Consider the following 24286-nt stretch of genomic DNA (forward strand, 5'->3'; position numbering starts at 1 on the left):
CTTAGAAGGCAAGATTTCCATAGGAAAAAAATATTTTATTTTTTTAAGAACAAATTCAGTTTGAAACAGACGTGGAATGTGATTTTCATAATTTTCATTTTCTGGGGGCTAATTGCAATGTGGAACTAAAGCAGATTTCAAACCTATGACAGGCTAGTTAAAAAAAAGAAAGAAAGAAAGAAAGAAAGAAAGAAAGAAAAAGAAATTATGTATAACTCAAGCGTAATACTGTGTTACTTACAAACTGGACAAAGAAATTCTTAAATAAATATTCATGATACACACTTACAGCACAAATATGCAGCAATTTGGCAACCTTTTATACCATTTTTTCCTCAATACAGTGCAAAGGGGAATGACACTGCCTTTAAACAAGCTGTAGCTAAATACATTGCAAAATTCAAATTTTATACAAAACATCTTGCTTAGACTTTATAAAAAACCAACATTGCTCTATATACACAATCTGGTTAAGAAAAGCCATTTCTATCTTGTTTTATGTGTATTTTTTTTATTTAAAAAGGTGAATAAGGCTACTGTAACACCCCAAATCCATATACAGTAAATCTGAACCTATTTACAGCATCTTCACTTAGACATGATGGTGCAAATTCCAAGTCGGGAGACTAGGGATGATAATACAAGCAAGGCATTTACAGTAACTTTTCAAAGCTGAACCAACGTCAAATAAAGGAACAGTTGGTAGATTGTCATAATGCTGCACCAAACACAAAACAGAAGCACAGTACATTTTTTTCAGTTGGTTGCAGGTTGATCTTCATCAATTCATCTGATTTTTTTTTTCACAGTTTAGTACATAACCAGAATGTAGCCAACTGATGAAACATACACTTGATTTAATTAAAATCAGACTCACTATGCCTATCCTTCCCCTTTCTCCCCCTCCTTCAAAATAAAATCTTAACGACTTACAAGAAAATCTTGTATGGATGGATTCACAGAAAGGAGGGGTTGTTGGAAAGAATTACATATGTACTGTAGTTAGTCACCATGGTAACCTTCCACAGAATCATGCTTATTTCTTTTCTTTTTTTTCCTCCTCTTTGACCAACATCATTTTCAGGTTCAGGAAATAGAGAGAGTAATCATTTCTATGACAGTTCATTTTTTTGCAGGTGCTCGCTGGAGGTTTGAGAACCTTAAAATGCTGTTGCTACATTTTCTTTCCAGTTCGGAAAGCCAAGTGTTACCATAGTAACATGACTATGTTAAAGATGTCTATTTTGCATAGCACATAAAAAGTAGGATTCTTTTTGTTGTTGTTGTTTTTCAGCATGGGGGATGTGGGGAAAAAACATGCTAAAGCAGACAAACTTTAACCTGAAACTCCCCTTCTCTGTGACCTGCTGAAATCTACAGAACACTTCAGTCCATAAGGCAAGGGAAAACACAACACAGAAAATAAATGCCCGAACATCTTGTCATTGTTAAATATATGATTCAGTGACACTGATTTCCTGGATTTTGGGGCTTGTGTTTCCTAGTCTACTGTTATGTGAGACGCCTTAATAGGGCTTTGTTATTTTTGTATTTGCTCTCATTATTGTTATTTTTGGAATGAAGTTGTTTTTTCCCACAAGCAGTCATCCAATATTTATTTTTTAATGCTGAGAAATTAAGATCATTTAATTGCCACAAATTAATTTCACATCTTCTGGTGTAGATTCTGTGCAATCTCAAAATATATATTAGAAAAACAATCTTTCACTTTATATTCCTTGTGTTCTATACACCTATTATAAATAAGTCATATCGTCCTTCTCCCTCTCAGTGTCATAATTTATTTTATCCTTATGGTAAGAGGTTTTCCATATGTGCTTTAATTTTGAAACAGAGCACCAATGAACTGCTGTGTCAGTCACCGTACCTACACTGCACTGTGCAGGGAGAGCCCTACCATAAACCAAAGAGTCAAAAGGCTTAATCAGAAACAAAATCCTGACCTATTTGGAGAGATGCGAATGTATTTAATAACTCCATTGGTGATGGAATTACTGCTCTTTTGAACCTTTGGCTTATAATCATCTAGGTCAGATTTGGCTCTCCGCTATTTTCTTAAATGCTTTCCCTGTGTTTAGTAAAATGTGATAAGTATAGCAGCTGAGTCTGCTTAAAAAGTCATCCAAAGCAGACTACGATTTTGCGACAGCGTCCAAGCTGTATATCTTATTGCCAGTACCACAACAGTTCTGCCCTAATACATCATCAGGGACATGCTATTGTCTTGTCCTTCAGACTTGTTCATTCATTTACTAACAATACCCCTTTGTCCTACTGTATTGAAGGTACTATTTTTTTCTGCACATTGCTATTTGATAATTGTGAACTCCTTCAAATGCAGCCCTAATCCATTGCGCGTGTTGTGTCTCCTACTTGCCTCTTGAAAACTTAGCACACCAAAGTGCTGTGCTACCTAAATTATGTTTCTTTCCAGCTTCTAGTTCAAAGGCAGCAGCATTCAACTGCAACTGCAGTCAGCCCTTCCCTGCCACCGTCCAATCCTGATCTTGACTTCACTGACAGCCTAACTTTTGGCTGGAAGGCTCCTTATTAGCAAACACAGTTTCTATAAATGTATTACCCATTCAAGAGAGGCTGCTGTAACAGATGGATGGAGCATGGCACTCCAAATGTTAATGTTCCATTAGTGATGTAGGAGGTGGAGTGAAAGGAAATCTTATGTGAAAGATGGCAGAACAGTGGATTACAGAAATAAATGTAACAGTGATGGACTAAAAGCAAGAGAATTTAAAAGTCTTACTTAGATGCCGAGGTCTGTGTGACAAATCCAGTCTGCACTGAGAGAGAGACACAAAAAGTCGTAAGATTGCATTTCAAGCCTGATATCCTAAAGGACCTTCCCAGGATGCCTAGAACTATTAAACGTCCACAGATCACTCCATCTTCCCTTGGCTTTTGTACATGCCTGGATGCCTGCAGCACATGGCTTCGAGGATGATGAATGTAACAAGAATACAGCAATCAGAGAATGGGTATCTTCTACGGAAAGTCTTCCAGCTTTTAGTGAATGTTTGTTCACCGAGACAGGAATTCTACAGACTAGATAAGCTGTCCAGCTCAAGAAGGCTCTCTGAGAAAAGGGTGTTGCCTTTTCCCCCTGTGCCTGAGTCAATACTAGCGCACAGGGGGTCATCACAAACCCCAACAGAAAGCATCTGACCAGTAAGTTTCCTCTATAACTCAAAGGTACCACAGTTTGTCAGACTTTGTAATAAATGTTTGCTGGACTCTGAGGAGGCATCTCTTGAACTATATACACTGGATGTCCATAGTCTCCGCTAACCTTTTCATAGTGAGGGCAAAAAACACTGTCTGCAGTCCTTAGAGGAATGATAATGTCACTGGGCTCAGAACCATTGTTGTTGCCACTACGTTTTGGGGTGGCTAACGTACTAAGTGACAGAGTTGTAGTGTGCTGGGGTGAATGCTTCCTGTGTCTTCTCCGGTACTTCAATAAAAGAACCACCAAAGTGATTATGATGACGATGAAAATGATGCACCCTGATGCAATCCCTGCAAATAAGGCCACCTCTGAACCAAGTATACTGGAATGTCCAGCCTTACTGCCATCTGTGCTGGATCCTAAAAAGAGAGGAAAACACAAAGAAAAGTTATCGCTGGCCTGTGACCATTTTACGGTGCTTAAAAATGTGAAGACTCAGCAGGACTGGAAGAATTAACTGGCAGCTAAACTTTGACAAACCAATTACCCTGTTAGGTAGCTAAATGCAAACAGCTGAAGTCAGCAATCAATATTAAACAAGACTTTGTGTCTGTTGGTCTTACTTTTATGCTACTCCCAAACCGCATTGTTTTCTTTTCCTATATCATCATCCATCAGCAGCAAGGCCTGGGACTGACAAGGCAGCCTTTGATACATTCTGCATCTTTTAACAGATGCTGGCCAGCTCAAGGCAGCAAACAGGGAAAAACAGGGAAATGACAAATCTCAGGACAGCTGACACTTTGGTATCATAGTCTTGCTACTTTCTCTTTCAGATTCTAGTTTAAATTAAACCACTGACTGTGTCTACGTATTTTGCTTACTAATGAAACAACGAAGCTTCGGGCAGCAGGGGAGGTAGGTCAAATGTTTATCATGCAACTAGCTTTTATTATTTAAATTACATTTATTTTAAAAAAATACATTTGGAAGGCAGAAAAAAGCTCTCACTCTGAACAGCCTGCTGAGTGCGTGGCATCATCGCATTATCAGTTTGTCACAAGAATTCAATGAATTCTTACTTAGAAAGTCTGAAATAACTTCCCTCTCTTGATGCTCAGTTCCAGATGGAAAAATGCTGCGGATGCTAAATTCACATAACTATCAACTCTGCCTACCATAACCTTAGCACAAAATTGCTGATGCCTGCTCAACAATTGCCATCTCAAAGATTCATTAGCAGGGGTAGCAAATAATGTAGCCAGTGAGGACAGACTTGAAACCATTGGTGAGAACCCAGAGTCGACTGATAACCAGTTTGGCTTTGTAATATTCTGAATTTGCTATCTTTCACAGTGACCTTGTTTATTCTTTTTTGTTCACTTAAAGCGTGAAAAGCAGTTTGAAGATATTGGTCTGAAAACTCTGAGATCCTCATATTAAAAAGATACATTTTTAAAAAACCTTTAAATTTAGTGGAGGATCAATCAGTCATTTGTAGACTTTATAAGATCAGATAAGAGATTAGAGCATTAATTATACATGCATTAAAATAAACCTTACAAATGGCTGTTGACAACCTCTTAATAATGTATCAGACGGGAAGAGAAAGATAGAAATATTCTCTCATCTGTCAGGGTACTAAACATAAGGCAGCACTTACCACTGTAAAGCTATACAGAGAAACTACTACCCAAAAACTTTCCTGGAAATGAATGATTTTCTTAGAAGATATAATTTACTCCAACTGCAAAATGGGATAGGGGCGATATGTGCACTGGCCAAAATGTACAGTTTCTAGCTACCATCCACTGGTGCATCAGAACACATTTTTGTTTGACCTCACTATGGAAATATTTGCTTTTAACAAATTCCAGTGCAAAAATAATGATGTAAGGAATGGAAAAAAATCACTTAAAATGTCACTTCCCAAGACCAAAACATCCCAACGTGTACCTGAATTATCCTTTACAAATGGACTTGTTGTGGAGCTTTTTCCGTTGGTACCAGCTTCTTGTTCGGGACGTTTAGTTGGATCAGTATTACGGGGTGATCCAGCAGAATTGGGATCTGTAAGAAAGAAAAATGATTGATTTCAATTTAGACAACTGAAGATATTAAGCTTTATAAGACTGCTATATACCATGAGATACGACTAGCTTTGAATAGAAGACTCTTTATAAAAAGGGCTATGAGATAGAAGACATAATTTTCCTTTTAAAGCAAAACTGATTTTTTTCAGAGGTTTAGATTGTGAGGCCATCTGCAGAAACCATAGGGATTCCTGTAATTGGCAAGAAAAGCTTTGCAGATGACATTTCAGTTTAACTGAGCAAGTTGAGTGACTCCTAAACCAACTTCTAATTAGAAGAATAATTCTTTCTTTCTGCACAATAGGTTATCTATATATAAAAAGAGACAATGAACAAAAACCTCTTCTGTAGATAGAATTCATAACAAGAAAACTATAGAAACATTAGCTTTTCTCATTTCATTTATTCCAAATAATTATGAAATGTGAAGTTGTGGTTTTGTTTTTAAAATAAAAATGACTGAAATGCATTATTACTGGCTGTCCTTCCCTTCTTTAGGGAACTCTACAATAAAGAGATCTTATTACGCTAGCGCTCCTCTTGTAGAAATCTGTCAGTAGCTTAGGTACAGAAAATAGGCTTTGCTCTCAAAATCTAAGGGAAGAATGACCAAACTAGACTCAGTTGGCACTCTGTTCTATGCTATTAAAAGAAGCCTGCACACTAAGTGGGGTACTGAGACTGATCAAAGTGATTTCGTGAAACAGCAGATGGTCTTTACCTTGTCCAACTTTCATGAGGATCTTCATGGCTTTTGTCTGGCACACCCCTCCCTCCTGGTTATCCAGGCCCTCTAAAGACCCATTTGATGTTGCTGATTAAAAGAAAAACAAAAAAAGATTTCAGGAAATCAGTAGGCAAAGTGATGTGAATATGAGTGCCTGAAAACAGGGATTCCTTTAATCTACTGGAATCTGTTCTTGTTGCTCAGGTTGACTTACAAAAAGCTGTGAAATGTTGAAAGCCAAAAGAATGAATATATCGGTAAGTCATACATTATATACAAACGCTGGAATGACTTATCAGGTTTCAAATTTACTCAGCCACTTTTTCTTCTATGCACAATTGACTGACTTTCTATTATGCCCCTGGATAAAATGGCATCACATTCCAAATAAAGGTAATGGGGTCAGCTGAAAAAGAAGCCGTGCCAGGCTCAAAGGAGCAAAGTACTTAATTCACTCTTCTTCTTTTTTTAAAGCAACAGCATAATAATCACCACAGTACACCTGCTTCCTCTGTAACAGATCTCCTGTTTAAGGAAATGCGCACATACAAAAGACAAAGTGAAATCCGAGATTCCACACTGGTTGGAAAACAGTATTTTATTTTTTTTTAAATACAATCTTATTTTTCTTAGGGCTTTTAAAAAATGTTCTACTTTAACAGAAACGAACGAGTGTCTCCCACATATTTAAATTGTTCTTTCTTATCTGTATGCTTGCTTAAACTCCACATACCCACTTGCAGCCCACTGCTAGCTGGTATTGCAATTTGATTTGTGTATGCAGTACAACTCACTTCGGGAACTCATACATATCAAGTCAGAGTCTACATGATTGTACTCCATCACCAATATTCTGGGGGGAGAGGGGAGCATCAGTTTTCTTCCATGCTACACTAATACTTTACTGTATTGTATTCTTAGGACTACAACGTATTGCATCCCTTACTAGCCTCATCCTTTTAAGTATGCTCCTGACAGACAACACTTCAGATTAACCAAATACATTAACAACAATGCAGTATTTAATAGTGGGGGATGATTCTAAATCTACTTCATTTCATGATTTGTATGAGTGTTTTGTCCATTTCCCTTAATTTCCCAAAACACACACACACACACACCCCGACCACCAAGTGCAAAAAAATAAATAATAGATATCAGTTGTATTACTTGTTGGGATTCCCATGAACTGCTTAAATTAAACAGCACTTTTCTTTCTCTAGACTCAGTCTTTTCATCTGAGGACCTAATTCAGCAAGGGCCTCACAATGTCCAGCTCTTTGTTTTCACTTCTCCTTCCCTTGCCTTTTAGCTTCCTCTGGGATTTGCTTTTAATATAGCTTATGTGCATTTCCTACTTCCTTCACAGTGTCTTCCCAGCCCCATGTTAATATTTTTTCTTCTTTAATCTTCTCCTTAGCTGTATACCCTTTACACTGAACCTACCTTCCTATCCTGTGATCCACTTCTTGTTTTTCTTTCACTTCTGCCTCTTGTGTGTAACCTGTTTCCCACCACCCCCATCATATAAAATTTCCAACTTGTTACTCCTTCTCCTATACTTTCCTTTCCTTATATTTGGGCCACCCTGGGTTTTTTCCCACCTCTACAACTAATCTTGTTTTCCCCTCCCTCACTGCACAATCATCACAAAAAGAGTTACTAAAACATCAGTTTGTTTTTATTTCTAATCTTTTCTTTAAAAAAGTTTTCAAAATGAAAAAAATAAAACCCAGCAACCCACACTACAATAAGTAATTTAAGATAAAAGCAGATTTGAAATGTGCCATTGCATTGCCAGACTCAGAAAATAATGGAGACATATAGTTTGGGGGGGGAGGTTGTTTTGTTTTCCAGAGAGAAAAAAAAATCAATACTAAGAACTAGTTCTGGACATAAATCAAATGTGTCTTTGCTGAAAGTGTTTTTTATGACCCATTTGCCAATGTACAGACACAAGGACACGGAAAAAAGTAGTAAATAGAAATATCAAAACTGAGCATCAGCTGAGAGTACAGCTAATAAACACTGACTTTATTTTGTTTTTTTTTTGTTTGTGAGTTTTTGTTTTTTATATCTAGGTTACAGGGATTCACAGTCATTTTAAACTCCACTTTCTCAGATTTTATTGAATAGAGTACAGCCCCTTCTCAATATCAGTACTCCTTAAAAATTTGTCTGATTTAACCTACACTGTCAGAGACCACAATAAAATTAGAAGACCCACAGTTTAACCTCAGTCTAATACAAGGAAAGTAAGATGGCAATAGGAATGCAAAACTATTACAATGCCCAGCCTCCATCAAAATGGCCCAATATTACAATGAAGCTAGTGTGTGCTTTTCAGAGTTCAAACTGCCTTGCTTCCTTACTAAAAGAATGCTTTCATAGCTTTGATGCTGGATGAATGAATTTACACGAGTATTCACTTTTTCCACAGTCCTTCAAGGGGTTTTCTGAAAGCTGATGTTATAGTTTAGGGGAGATAACACCATATTCTGTGGAAGGAGAAATATTCAGTGAAGTATATTCCAGTGGCAAAGTAACTTCTCCTTTTAATTAAACTAACAATTAGCCAAGGCTGCTGGAGGAAATTATTTGAAAAATTTCATTATGGCTTTCAAGATATCACCTCACATATCCCAGTGTGTGGGGAGGAAGAAGGGGCAGTTTTAAACAGTTTTAAGATTCAAGAAGATGAAGGATTTTCACTGAGAGAGAAAAAGAACATGGGATATCAGAGAAAACACTGTTTCCTGTCAAAAGCTTAGTATGCAGAAGTCAAACAAGGGAACAAGTACAAAATATTCCTAAAACACTTGCAGCTGTCTTTATATTTGATCTCTGAGTGAAAATTACACCTCCAGTGATCCAACCCTCTTCCATTACACACACACACACACACACGCACATTTCAGGTAACTCTGTCCCTGGAGTTCTAATTACATTAATGTTGCGTCCTGATTCCTAAGAATTTTTTAAAATAATTAATAAATTTGCAATGAATGTTTAATTTATTAGGCTCGAGTTAAATGTTGACTGTGATACTGTATGCTTGAAGATGACCATTTGTATCGTTGTTCCTACCACTGCTATACAATTGCAACAAATCTTATACAAAGTGTATCATGTAAGGTGTCAATGGAAAAGTTACAAACTGTCAAGTATGATTACCCTGGTTAAATCCATGTATCATCACTGTATCTGAAGTTATGAATATTGGCTATGTATTTGTATCTCAGATGTTTGTTCTTGGGGTGACACCCGCAAGGTAGGCTATGTCTTCACTAGCACTTTTGTCAGTAAAACTTAAGTCGCTCAGAGGTGTGAAAAAAATGCAACCCTTGACCAACACAAGTTACACTCACAGAAGCGCCACTGTGGACAGTGCTATGTCGGTGGGATTGTCTGCAGCGTGGGGGAGTTTCTTGCCGTCTGTCCTGAGTGTGGCATTCTCAGTGTGGTCTATCCAAGGCAACCGGACACATTCATCATCAGAAAAACTATATAATCCTGCAAACATTTACATACTTAAATAAAGTTGCTCACAGGTGTGTTTTCGGGCTTGGGCTCTACGTTTGTTATATCATATCACCAGCACCTTCCAGTAAACTGAAAATAAGCACAAGAGTGCTAACTGGATAAAATAGGATTCACTTCTCCTCTCTTCCTCCCCTCCTCCCCCCACCCTTGGATGACACAGGTGCATCTGAGTTTCTGAAGTCCAATCGAGCTCCACTGACGTCAATGGCAAAACTTCTGTTGTCTACAGTCAGAAGCAGAATGAAGCAGTTGGTCAGCAAGAGCCTATACACAACCTTTAAACAAACAAACAAATGCCTTAAATCTCTATGAATCCCAACTGTTCCTATCCAAAGTTTAAGACTAACACATTTTCAGCAATAAACTGAAATTGATGTTTGATCACTATACTAGTGGCCTGAGCCAAAATTACTTGAAGTTCATAGGAGTTGTCAGAGTGCAAGGAATACAGGGTTGGGCTCAAAGTGATGTTGATTTGTGGATGATTTGTGTCACTGGATTTTTAAGAAATGGCAGTTAAAGAGACCTGATTAATTCTTGCTTTTGGAATGTGAACTGTGTCTATTCAGTAATTATAAAATACATTCTCAATATATCCCCTGATTTGACATGGGTGGTGATGAAATTATTCAGACCAAAGCATCCAGTTCTAGTTCTCCAGTTCTAGTTCTGCCTTCTGTGGTTTAAAATACATAAAAAGCCACTGGAAGTCATAAAGCAGTGTTTGATCTTTCATATTTATTTGCTTTTAAACTTCACAATCCCTGTTTATTGTGTGAAATGCATTAGCCATAAATGCAGAGGCAGGGAATCAGTGACTGAAACAGAGTCAGCAGACAGGAATAGTTCCTGGCTATGATTTTTATACGGTCCCCATGGAGAGGAAGTAATATTACATTTTAATATGTCTTCATTTGATTATTATTACTCGGCCTCCCAGGAGGCTAAGCTGCTCCATGGATCTTTGGTTGTTTTCACCAATCAGGTTGGTGACTTTGCTCTAATCAGATGGAGAAGTAAGCTTCTGGATTTGTGCCTCTGTATAGCTTTTCATTCACAAAGAGATTAGAAATGAAGGCAAAGTCACAAAAATCAAGACGCATTCACTTTTAAAGGTATACAGTACAAAATTAAAAACTCCATCACCATTACTTCTAGGAAAATACTATTACAACAAAGTCTTATGCCTTTGTATCTGTCACAATTACCTTTATATCTGTCACAGTTACAAATACTTCCATGCTTTTAAAGCTACAAAATAGGCCACATTAGTGACATGTCTTTTGGTCTAAAAAAGTTTGTAACCAATTTAATTCAGGGCTGGATTGTGACATGGACTACACCCAACCACCAAGGGAAGTAAAATCACACCCATTCCCAACATGCCAGTGCTGCTTTCTCAGACCTTGTGTCTGGGCATGCAGAGATGAGCAAGCGCTTGCCGCAGAGTGCCTGCTTCCTCCCTTTGAGAGGATGGGTGGGGGAATGGGTGGAGCCTGGGCTCTGCAGCCACCTAGTGTGAGGAACGGCACAAGGGAACCACTGTAGATGCAGAGGTTGTTGTAATTTGCTGCTGGTGTAGGCCAGTGGAAGAGCAAAGCAGGGAAGGAATTGTGACTTAGAAGGGTCTATTTGAGGTACAAAGCCTCCCAGGGATACTCCTGGAGTAGTGAGTTCTGTGTGCCACCTCTTGCTCAGAACTGTACCTTAAATCACTATCTAGGCCTTTGAAATTTGGGTTCTTAAAATTAGAGTTAAATAATATCACAACCCCATAAATCTCTTATCCAATGCTATTTTTAAAGATAGAAAAAGGAACAGAAAAACCCAAGAGCAGCAATAAAAAGATATCCAACTGTAGATCCAACAGTGATAAGAAGTTATTCTTAATGCAACGGTATACTTGATCTAATATATGCTCACAGGATCACTAAGTACATGGCTTTTTTTAATGAAAGAAAATTCCTTTGCCACAGCATCCTGTATGTGTGCTCTAGCTGCTTTCACTCACTTTTGTCTTTTTAAAGACTTTCTCAGCAAAGCACCAAATAAGTAATTCTTTCCCATAAATTATCTACATTTACGAGACAAGTTTAAGAACACCAAGAAACACAAAACAAAATAAGCACAAATCAAGAAAGTTGTTTCTAGAACAGCCAGGATGATGGACAAAGTAGCTGAGGAGATATAAAGAGTATTTTAATTAAATAGAATTATGTTTGCCTTTTTCGCCCAGCAGCAATGCCAGATCTTCATGAGTCTGGAACAACTAAAGAAACTCATTCAGATCTGTTAACTAAAGAACCGGTAAGTCAGCAGGCACTCTGCTTGATGGGCCGCAAGAAATTTTACAGTGGGGATAAAATCTGTTTATTTTAATTACCTACAGATTGCTGATCATTTACTTTTGCTTGTAATTACAATCATCATCAGATTAATATTAACACACGTTTAAAAAAACTATTGAATCTAAGCTTTGTTTAAACAAAGCATCAGCTTTCAAACTGTATTCATAAAAGGTACCAAAGTTAGGCTCTGACACTGGAAATACTGACACCCACTCATAATTTTAAGCATACGAGTAGCCTCACTGAGTCAAGTTAGCCATAGTCAAGTATGTATATGCCTACAGATTGGGGAATAAATTACGTACCAATTTTGCAACCCTTATTCACATTCACTGCTGCCTTAGTCAGTGAATAAGGACACTTATTCCAATGGGATACACTATTACACAACTTGAGTAAGAGGGGCAGACTTGGGCCCTTTATTATTAATTATTATTACTATTAAACTTAAGTCTTTCCTTTTAAGAAAAGTGACATTCAACGAAGCTGAGCCCGATGCCGCTTGTGAGCTCTAAATTTATTTGCGTCAATCTTGAAGAGAAAGGCAGTATCACTTTCATCTCCAGATTAGTGGATACCATGGGTGAAAGTGCCGTAACCATGTGAAAGGCCAAGAGATCCAGAACTACATATTGATCTAAACAGAAGGCATTTCAGGGACCATACTTGTCTTTGTAAAACACAGGCCCTGCCTGTTATTGTCCACAGCAATGCAACAGAGAATGACAAGACTACAAGTACCTACCCATACTCAGCCCAAAATATCTGCTCTTTCTTTTGAAGTTCAAACAGTGATGTCAGTAATGCATGATCTTGGTCACATTTAAGTTAATGGCAAAACCCCCTTTGACTATGATTGAAGCAGGATCAGGTCTAAATTGCTTCCCTTCCTATTTACAGATATTGGATAAATGTATGAGGTGATATGGAGTAATTTGCTTGTGTCCTCCTAATCACTACCTCCTCCACTCCACCAAAATTTTTTATTGTTTCAAGTGTCTTAAAATGAGTTGTAAAGTTCAAAGCCAATTAAAGAGAACGACCCTCAAGGTTATTGCTAAAAATTATTATTTATACTTCTAAGATCTTTCATTAGAGTTAAATTTTTTCCAACATTATTGCCGTTAAATGGTTCTCATGAAGAATGGTCTCTGAAATGTTGTCTTTTTACCATAGTGATCCAGCTATGCATATCTACCACACACACACACGGTTTCCTACAGTTTATACAAACAAATTATGTGTATGTGAGTGGTGAACTAAACTGTATAGCAGATGTAAACCTGCTAATTAAAATGTATTCACTTTATAACTTTTTTCTAAAGCAGATTACTGGATAGTTAACTTCACCAGACAGGAAGAGATATTTTACACAGTTTGCCCCTCTTACAAGCCTGCTGCTGGGCAAAAACCCACATGGATAGAAAGAAATACCTCCCTACTGCCACAATGAACTTTGCTTAACAGTTCAGCTGAACAGAACTAATAGAATTAGTTAGCATTCAGGTTACATTGATTGTCCATAATGACAAACAGGCTGGCTAGAAACAAGACCATGAGCTTTAATATTATACAGGAAAATATTTTCTATAGCACGCAAACTCAACAGCTTCCTTTACGAATCTGCATCTGCCTTTAAAATCTCTCTGGTTTATGACTGAAGCCCTTGGATGAGAAAAGGTTATAGTAAAATGTTTATATTAAATAAACAAAAAACAAAACAAAAAGCCCACTCTTGCTCATTCTACTGTCACTAATTGCACGCAATGATATTAATGACCCAGTAATTGCTATACGAGTGGCAGTGAAGTGGAAAACATCATTTTGAGCCAGAGTTCATCTCTAGGTGGTAGGACTTCACCAGAGACTGAGTTAATGCCTAGTGACAGTTTAGAATATAACACTACAGATTAGAAAATGTGCCACTCTCATGCTTATAATAGTTTAGATGGACATGACGTTATTTGCTTTGACCGTGTGGAGTCTAGCAATAACCCCAATAAAGTGACATAGTTAGAGTTTGCCCTACAGATGAACCTCATTCCTTTCAGGGGAGATGCTCTATACTATAACAATCTAGAGCAATTTTCCACATGTTTGCTTCAATAAAAGAATACCTTCATCTCCTGCTTTTACATCAAGCACAACAAAAGCGTGCTTTATTGCAAAACACAAAAAGCTATTTACATCATCTAACTATCCTTCAGAAACAGAGTTTGGCACCTTAGTACTTAGATCAGTTATGATACTATTGAATGGTTTTGCACTTGGCAAAGCTAATCAGAAGTTAAGTACTGTTGTGATTATTGTATGTATGTGTCTGTGTCTAGAACAATAAACCATCATCGTACAGATCAAGGCCCAAGTTTTCAAACTTGGGTGCACCACTTAAATCAAAGTGGCCTGACCTTCAAAGGTACTGAGTGCCCGTTATTCTCATTATCTTCAGCAGGAACTGTGGGTTCTCAGCCCTTCTGGATATCAGACCACTTTTACTTAGGCTATATCTACACTACGGACCTTACAGCGGCACGGCTATACCACTAAAGATGTGTTGCTGTAAGGTGTCCCTTGTAGCCGCTCTATGACAGTGAGAGAGAGCTCTCCCGCCAGCATAATTAAACCACCCCCAATGAGTGGTGGTAGCTATGTCAGTGGGGGAGCGTCTCTCGCCAATACAGTGCTGTCCACACAGCGCTTTTGTCGGTGAAACTTATGTCGGTCAGGGGGTGGGGGGGCAGTTTTTTTCACACCCTGACCAACAAAATTTTTATCGACATAAGTTCTAATGTAGACAAACCCTTAGGAGTCAAATTATGGATTTAAGTATCGACTGCCTAATTCTGAACACCCAAGTCTGAAAATTTTGACACATACCTATGACTGGATAGGAAGATAGATATTTTAAATAAAAACAATATTAGTCAAATTTTAAAGCAACAGTTATTCCTAAAAAATAATTTTCAATTCATCTTTGAACTTCATTTGTTCTAAGGTCACAAATCAGTTAGAGTCTGGCCCTGATCCTGCAATCAGAGCTACTGAAGCAGATGCCAGTACCCATATAGATCTCCACTCAAGTCAATGGGGTTTCACTGAGCTCCACTGCACCAATGGGTCTGATTACTGGACTGTGGCCTACAAATGTATTTGCATGCTAACACAAAATATATGAAAATCAATTCCTTTTCAATTTACCTGTCAGGACCTGAATTCAGAGCTCTTTAGTTTCTCTGCAGCAGTTAAAACATCACAAGCATATAAAGATGAGTATTTTCCCGCATTTTAGCTGCTTATGATGTCATCAACTAGTGCATCAGAAATAGATAATCCTATTAGCAATTAAAGCCCTAACCAAGTTTTTAAAACAGTTTTTGCAAGAAGGATTCTCGTATAATTTATGTGAATACTGAAGAAGGAACCACTGAACCACTCCAAAGAACCACTGTTACAGATTACCTAAGGCCAAATCCCGCTCATCTTACTCACATTAGTATTTGTATTGATTTCTTTTGGATTGAAAACAGAAACTAGGTGTGGCCCTAGTTTATAGCAGAGCTGGTCAGAAATCAAAACGTTGATCATTTTTTCATCAAAATTTCCAAGGTTGAGTAAAACCAGAGATGGAATTTCGCAAACAATTTCACTCAAATTTCACCCTGTTTTTCAGCCATTTCTATTTTATAATATACTTAATGCAATTCTCAGATAAAAAATTCTACACTAGCCAAGGAAAGTATATTCTGGAAAAATGCATTTCTGACCCCAGGCTGGGCATGGTATAAGTAAGTAGGGAAATGATTTTTGAATGTTATATTAATATATTACTTATTTATTTTTTAGAAATTTCTGTAGATGCCTATGCAATTCTCTGGGGTCCCATTCCATTAATTAGAAATACATAATATGCAATAAAAATAATGTAATACAAACAACAGCACAATATAAAAGACTGGTCATCCCACTTAGATAAATATGCATCAACAGAAATATAGAATAAATTAATATAAGTGTGTTTCTGGTACATAAGTGTGTTTCTTGTTTTAGGTTAATAAATATACTGGATCTTAATTAAGGGACCTACTCTTTCACCTTGCGATATAAGTTAAGTCCCATTGATTTTAGTGAAAGTTACTCAGATCCTGCAGCACAAGAATAGGCCCTAAGGCCCTGATCCTGCAAAGACTTACGCATATGCTTAATTTTACACATGAGTAATCCTACCTAAGTCAATGGTACTGCTCATGCACCTAAAGCTAAGCACGTACATAAGTTTTGGAAGGATCTGGTCTTAAGTTTTGTTTGGTTGGTTTTTTTTAAAGCATTTCAATTCTCTCTTAATGCTAATCTGCATGATGAATAAATAAAGGCTCCTTAACAAGGAAATTGTTTTCCTTTGTGCATATACTACATCTTGAGTATTGTTAAATCATTTATAAAGCTAAGTGAACTAAAAAAAATTACTATAAATAAATAGTGGCTGAAAATACTAAACTATATCCTATGAAATATTAAAAGCAGTTTCATTTTGAGCAATTCTTAAATAATTCTTTCTTCCCTTCTAAGCAATCATTCTTCATTTCCTGTCTGCTTACATACCCACTTTGCATATAATTTTTTTTTCTCACCAGCTCCCATCCTACTAACAATCAGAGCAATCTTATTCTTTCATTTACTGCCCTTGGGAACAGAGAAGTGATACTTACATATTTCCTGCTGTAGTACCTCTGTCTAGCTTTAAATGAGATAAAATGTCAGTATTGCCGAGGTAATGGCACTGAATATGAACAAAGACCATCAATCTAAAATAATCTTATTCTCTTACAAATCCTGTGTGGTCTGGGACAAAAATCCCAATGGACCATGACTACATTAGTCCTTCAGGTCTTAGACGCTACCAGGAATTTGAAGCTGTACAGACACTGATTTTTTCTCTCTCTCCAATAATATTATTTGTCTGAATTGTATTTATATTTAGTTCAACAAGAGTTAAGTGGTGTTGCTGACATATCCCTTAGAAAACTCTCAACAAACTCAAAGACTGACCTTTGGATATCATTTTACAGAGTTGGAGATAATTCATTTAATTGTCTGAGGAACAGGGGAAGTAGGACGAGGAAGAAAGAGAGAATTTACTTCATGTATAGCCAGAGACAAGGTGGCTTTTAATACATGGGCTTTCCCTCCTGGAAAAAGGACAAATTACATTAAATTGCTACAAATGTATGATCTGCAATAACATTATGAATGACTTTGTATAATGGGAGAAGGAGTGAAAGTATATAGGTTTTGTGCAGCTTTGTGCCATTTAAACCTAAAACATTTAATAACGGCACTTGTGCTAGTCTCTTTTGGGTATGTGAAAGTGCTCTTGTGTGCTCTTTGGCAGGTTCCAAGTATTACAGACTGAGAACACTGTGTAAGAGGCATTAGAATCTTTAGCCACTCTGACTATCTGAAGATTAAAAATCATTTTGTCAGAATACAAAAATAAAATCAAATGTTCATATAAATCTGCTTGATCACACAAAAAGATTTACTCCTTCCAACCAAGCAATATTTAAGGGTACAATCTTACAGTCTTTTTATGTGTTTTTTTCTTTGACAGTTATTGCCTTTTAATTGTAACAGAATGACAAACTGATAGCATAAAAACCTTATGGTTTTATTAAAAATCCACTTAATGCTAAAGATTCAGAATGAATTTTTAGATCTTAAAAGCCACCCTGCTATTAAAAGACTTCTCTGAGCGCTAATACTGCTAGCCAGTCCAACCTTTTAGATCAGAGAGGGATTAAAGATTTTTTAATAATTTAAGCCAGAGGCTAATTACATAAATGGGTCACTTGAAAAGTTGACAAAAACATTTAAGGAAAGCCGCATTTTCCATTTTGCTAGTGTCAAAGCAAATGATCATCTAATAGTAAACTGAGCTAATGAGGTTGGAGGCAGACCTGGAGGTTCAGAGGAACTTTTCCTAGGTGCATTCTGTAGTCACTTCTTGGGTCTCAAGCATTCTCTATTGAAGAATAAAATTTATTTTTCAAATTTCTAAAATGCAGTGATTACACTGAATATGGCTATCTAGTGCTTCATATTCAGTTTCTTAAAGACTTTGGACCATATCATTCCCTTTGCTTTGTGCCACAGAACGGAGGAGATTAACAGAAAACGTCCTCCCTTTGCTACAATTCTACTATGCGGGTGGTGGTGATTTGAACAAAAATGACACTGTCTCTTCCTCCAACTCCATGGAAGCCCCTCCAAGCTAAATCAGTGCATTTGGGGCTCTGACGTTTCTGGGGCTGAAGACATGGCCGGCTGGAAAAGGGACAGAGCCAGAGAAAAGTCACTATATAAAATCATAATCCTCCTGAAATCAATGGGAGTTTTGTCATTGACTTCAGCGGGACCTAGTGGTTTTGGCATCAATTCCTTTAAACTCATAATAACTTCCCTAACTAAGATGATTTTGCGTTTTATTTTATGTAATCTTGCTCCACCTTAAAAAATCTCCCCTTCCACCTAGGGAAGGTTGAGCCTGCTGGAGGTACTGGGCTTCTGCATGCAGACCCAGCCTTTTGTGGATACCCTAATAACACAGAGGTTTCCTGTGCACATTGGTATATACAAGGGGTAGAGGGTCAAACCTCCTGCCTACTCAGACTGTCAAACACATGATGAGATGATTTAGTGGAAACTCCACAGCTTCAAATCTACGGTTTTCTGCCTATCTTTGTCCTTCCCATGGATATTTACACTGAAGGGCACAGTTTAGCTCCATGCATTTAATTGCAGATTTCCTTAGGGAATTATGGTATGCTAGTTAAATAGCTGGATATTTTAGGGTAATCTAATGTGAACGCATCATAGATTTCAACTACATTTGACCTCACCCAGCTCTGTTGGAAAGAAATCAGATAATACAGCAAAAGCAGAAATAGATGTATTACAGTAGAACCTCAGAGTTACAAACATCTTGGGAATGGAGATTATTCGTAACTCTGAAATGTTCATAACTCTGAACAAAACATTATGGTTGTTCTTTCAAAAGTTTACAACTCAACATTGACTTAATACAGCTTTGAAATTTTACTATGCAGAAGAAAAATGCTGCTTTCCCTTTTTTTTTTAGTAGTTTATGTTTAACATAGTACTGTACTGTATTTGCTCCCCCCCCACCCCCGGATCTCTGATGCTGTTGCATTGCGTACTTCTGGTTTCAAATGAGGTGTGTTGACTGGTCAGTTTGTAACTCTGGTGTTCATAACTCTGAGGTTCTACTGTAATTTCCAAGGAACCAAAAATTGATGATAACAAAGTAAGGAAAAGAAAGGACATTATTCTATCGCAGTTTATTTATTTTCACAATAGTATGCCACATCATCTTTCCAGTACTTTCACGAGCAGCATTAACTCTTCAGACCAGATTCTGATGCTCTTACTTACACTGACTCGTACCTCACTCTATCAGTTGTCCCACAGAAATGCACTGGATTAATTGCAGATTAATGTGCAACTAATGCGAGAATGGCTAGCTTCCAATGCCCTTTCTTTTCTAATGCATTTTAAAGAATCCTTTTGTTTGTGAGGTCATTTTTTTTTACATATAATTATTTAATGGAGAAAAACTACTTCCCAACCTTTATATAGGGCTTGTCTACATGGTACTTTAGTCCAAACCAGAGGGTGTAAATGCTAGTGCGTACTAGCGTGTTGCAAACTAACTGACCCTGGTGACACGCACTAGCAGTTTCCTAGTGCGCATTAATGTAGTCCAGTTTCAAACAGCACTACATGAATGCATATTAGGGAACTTTTTGTGTGTACTAGTGGGGTCCACGCAGGCCCTGACATGGTAGTGTGCACTAGAATTTATACCCCTCTGGTGCAAACTAAAGCACTGTGTGGACAAGCCCATAGTCAGACTTTTGGGGGGAATTGTGAGTATGAAGATCTCTCTCTGTATTTCCATCATCAAAATGTCTAAGTGCCATGGGAAAGCATGGATTTAACCTCACCTTTCCCTGATGGCATGTGGTACAATGGTTTCTCTACCCACTTCACTATTAGCTGTGCCATCACCATCATGGCCAGGATTCAATTCTATGGATCAAGCTACAGTCAATTCTCAAGAGAGGTTGTTCTCCATAAACCTCCCTCCCAAGATCATGATTCCCATGATTCATCTGGTCACACTTAGTCTAGAGCAGGGGTCGGCAACCTTTCAGAAGTGGTGTGCCGAGTCTTCATTTATTCACTTTAATTTAAGGTTTCGTGTGCCAGTAATACATTTTAACATTTTTTAGAAGGTCTCTCTCTATAAGTCTATATATTATATAACTAAACTATCGTCATATGTAAAGTAAACAAGGTTTTCAAAATGTCTAAGAAGCTTCATTTAAAATTAAATTAAAATGCTGATCTTACGCCGCCGGCCCGCTCAGCCCGCTGCCAGCCTGGGGTTCCATTCACCTAGGTCAGCTGAGTGGGGCCTGCGGCTGGGACCCCGGCTGGCAAGGGGCTGGCAGCCAAAACCCCAGACCGGAAGCGAGCTGTGCGGGGCCAGCAGCCAGGACCCCAGATCAGCAGTGGGCCGACGGGCCCTGCCCACATAGAGTGGGTACCTACCTTCTCCCTGGTTTTAGCCCATTCTCTTCCTCTCTCTCTGCACTGAGCTGAGGGTGGGAGTGCACTGAGCACAGGGTCTGGGGTGAAGGAGTAGGCTGGGGATTGGGGTGTAGGGCCTGGTCAAGAGCTAGAATGAGGGAGGGAGCTCAGGGTTGGGGCAGGAGGTTTGCATGAGGAGTGCTTACCTGGGCAGCTCCCATTTGGTGCAAGGGGTGCAGGTGGGAATGTGGTGGGGGGCGTTTGCAGGAGCTCCCGTTTGGTGCTCAGGGTGGGGGTGGGAATGTGGGGGGTGCAAGAGTCAGGGCATAGGGTGTGGCGGGTGCAGGAGTCAGGGCAGAGGGCTGGGGGCATGTGAGGGAGGTGCAGGAGTCAGGGCATGGGGTGGGAGGGCTGGGTATGTGGGGGGGTGCAAGAGTCAGGGCATGGGGTGTGGCGGGTGCAGGAGTCAGGGCAGAGGGCTGGGGGCATGTGAGGGAGGTGCAGGAGTCAGGGCATGGGGTGGGGGGGGCTGGGTATGTGTAGGGAGGGCTGGAGTCAGGGCTGGGGTTGTGGGGGTGCAGGGGTCAGGGCAGAGGGCTGAGAGTGTGGGCTAGGGTCATGGGGGTGCTCCCAGCCCCCTGCCCAGAGCAGCTCACGGCAGGGCGCTGGAGGGGATATGCCCTGATTCCACACCCCCTCCCCAAGGCCCCGTCCCCACCTCTTCTCCGCCTCCTCCCCAGAGCAGCGAGCGCGCTGCGGCTCGGCTTCTCCCCCTCCCTCACAAGGGCCATGAGCTCATCACGGCAGGGAGGGAGAGGAGGAGGGGCAGGAACCCAGCACGCTGGGGGAAGAGGCGGGGAGGGGGGAGCTTGCCTGCCCTGCAGCAGTAGCCGGCAGAACCAAGCTTCTTCACCCTGCCCCCGCGGGGAGTGAGGAGGGGCGGAGAAGAGTGGGCCGGGATGGGCAGGATTTTTAATGGCATGCTGCTGCCTGCTGGGGTCCCAGCCTGGGTTCGGCAGCGGGCTGAGCGGGGCCGGCAGCTGGGACCCGGGAGGCAGCAGCGTGCCATTAAAAAAATCGGCTCGCGTGCCGTGTTTGGCACGCGTGCTATAGGTTGCCGACCCCAGGACTAGAGAATGCAGGATCTTACAGTGCTTGCAAACCAGACTCTGTCAGATGGGAACATACTGTCAAAAATGCAATGCAAAAAACACACACCAAAGGGGAAATGTTACAACAACATATTTGTGTCTCTCATACAATAGATAACTTAATCCATTCTTCCAGGGGAACTGAGCACTTGTTAAGGAATCTGGATTTTATGCAAATGATTTTGTATTGTAATTTGCATAGATAATAAATATGTATTACATTATTTACATAATTGACAGAAAATATCCTGATTACCAGTACTTACTTCTGACAGGGCTATATCAGGGAATAAGCTTTATGGACTTGGGAATTGCTGAGCTCTTAGCTGGCTCTGGCATATCTCTGGGCTGGTGTTTAAGTAACTGGCTTCTCTTTGAGGCACTGTCTCTGACTGCTCCTTGTCCTAGCCCAGGAAGGGGCTGTGGTTGGGTTGTTTGCCCTGATCTGGCTACTTCCTACCATCAGATGGTAATACTCTGCCTTGCCGGCTACCACTAGTTGGATACCCCTTATCTTTTGTGCACTAACTGGGATGGTGAGTGGGCTCTGCCTGCTATTCCCTAGTTATGGTCCAACATTGCTCTAGCAATAGATCTAGGTCTCTGGCCATGGCTGGGTTGGAGAATTATGCTCTACATCTCTGTGGTGAGAGTCTTCCAAGCTGGCTCTCTGTGTTTAGAGGCCTGGAATATTCTAATTTTTGAGATCCCACTTGGAGCAGCCCTGACTATAACAGCCTAGAGCATCTCCTCAGCTCTCCTCAAGGCCAGGGGGAACCTCTTGGACAGAGTAGGCCTTAATAGGGCAGGCAAAGGGTGGGGAAAGGCATGGGACAGAAAGGCCAAGTCCTTGCTCCTGCCCAGCTGACCATGCCCTTTCAAATCTCTGCCTTTGCCCTCAGCAGTGAGGCTAGCTTGGTGCAGCAGTGCCAACTGGCACAATATGTAGTATTTTGCTCAGCACCCATGGGCATGTTAGAATATGTGAGAATTTCAGGTTACATAAAAGAAGCCTTCATGACTGAGGGAAAAAGCTTGAAAACATGACCCCCCAAAGCCTCAAAAAATAGAAGTCCAAGAAAAAAAGCATTTATTATTTTCAAAATCTGATGATTTAAGTAATTTTGGGGTCTGACTTGTGATTTCTGAACAATTGGGATTGGCAATACTGTTGGGGGCAACATTGTCATTGATTCCCCCATTCTTAGCCAGGTATCACCTCCTCTCCAAGCTGTGGAGCAGAAGTTAACACTGCTCCAAGTAGCATTAATGAAAGCAGCATTTTACAGCCAAATTGCAAAGGATTTTCCTAGCTCTGCTCCCCTCGGTTCACTCATCTGATGAATATTCAACCTGATTCTGGTTTTGCTTAACTGGTGTAAATCAAACTCAGTGGAGTTACCCTGGTGTAAAACTGGCATAACTAAGATCTGACTCAAGCCCATTGTCTACCTCTGAACCACAGAAAAGAAGGGAGTTTCAGCTCCACGATACCTGATTTTCAGAGCTATTGAGTGCTCACAGACCCACTACTTTACCTGTGGGCACTTCTGAAAATCAGACCCATGGGCCCAGATCCTCAAACATATTTAGTTGCTTAGCTAGTTAGGTGACTATATATCTTTGAGAATCTGGGCCATGGTGCCAAAGGGCACTGCCAGCATAATATCAAGTAGGCCTTTTGTTGATACCACAATAATCAGTAAGTGTGGCAGGCCATGCTGTTAGGCAGTAAGGTATTATTGAAAATCTAGTATGATTTCTGAGGAACACGGCGGCAGGCCAAGCGACTTCTACCAACCAAAGAATGCAATAATCCTCCAGGAAAGCAATATCTATTATGTCTTATTGCTATAATGAAATAATTATAGAAAAATAAAGAAAATGAGTCTTACTCATGGATTTACCCGGAGAATTGTTGACACACATATGACAGACCTGACAGCCTATCAGAAGGTTTCATTTGTGCCCATAATTCTCAAGTTATAAATATAATAGTGACATTTATTCCATTATATCTGGTCTACTGTGAATTTTCCCCTAAACTAGCATTAAATAACTGAAATATTTCACCCTTAAAGCCAGCTATTTGCATATAAATGGACATGTTTATGTTCCACATTTTCATTAGGATTACACGCAACTGTCACAGCATCTGATCCTGCTGTTCTTACACAGGCAAAGTTCAATGGGCACTTCGTCTGAGTTAGAGACTACAGCATCAGACTCTTTTGCACCTACTTTAGTAGACTGATGGGGAGGCGGAGGGTTAGACAGAGCCTGACACCATCAACAAACTGCATTTTAAAACTCCCACATTTGTCATTTAATCAATTCTGTGATTATTTCACATTTTAATTACACTGACTGGTTACATATTTCCCAGTTATTTATTACATATTTTTACGTATAATGAAATTACCAGAAACAGTCCATATGAATATGTATGTAATAGAGGAGTACGTATCCACTTTATTTTTATTATTTGTTTCCGTTTAACACTCAATTTCCTTGTTTTTGTGTATGTTTTTTAAATGATCTATGTTTATTACAAATGAAAAAATATCAAGAGCAGCTTCTTTCAGGGGCTCAGTTTTCAAAGATAAACA

At 39.3% G+C, this 24286-nt stretch overlaps 1 protein-coding gene across 1 annotated transcript in view; it reads right to left on the reverse strand.

Annotated features, from left to right (window-relative positions):
* Positions 1–1289: 1289 nt before the first annotated feature.
* The window catches only part of EFNB2 (ephrin B2), a 55291-nt gene continuing 32294 nt past the window's right edge, over positions 1290–24286 (reverse strand). Inside the window, exons 3-5 of the mRNA XM_038377706.2 lie at positions 6020–6112; positions 5162–5275; positions 1290–3624 (exon numbers count right to left, since the gene is read on the reverse strand). Coding sequence (XP_038233634.1) covers positions 3242–3624; positions 5162–5275; positions 6020–6112 — 590 coding nt within the window. The 3' untranslated portion in view covers positions 1290–3241. The remainder of the gene's footprint in view (positions 3625–5161; positions 5276–6019; positions 6113–24286) is intronic.

This window comes from Dermochelys coriacea, chromosome 1, assembly GCF_009764565.3.
Source record: "Dermochelys coriacea isolate rDerCor1 chromosome 1, rDerCor1.pri.v4, whole genome shotgun sequence".
NCBI lineage: Eukaryota > Metazoa > Chordata > Testudines > Dermochelyidae > Dermochelys > Dermochelys coriacea.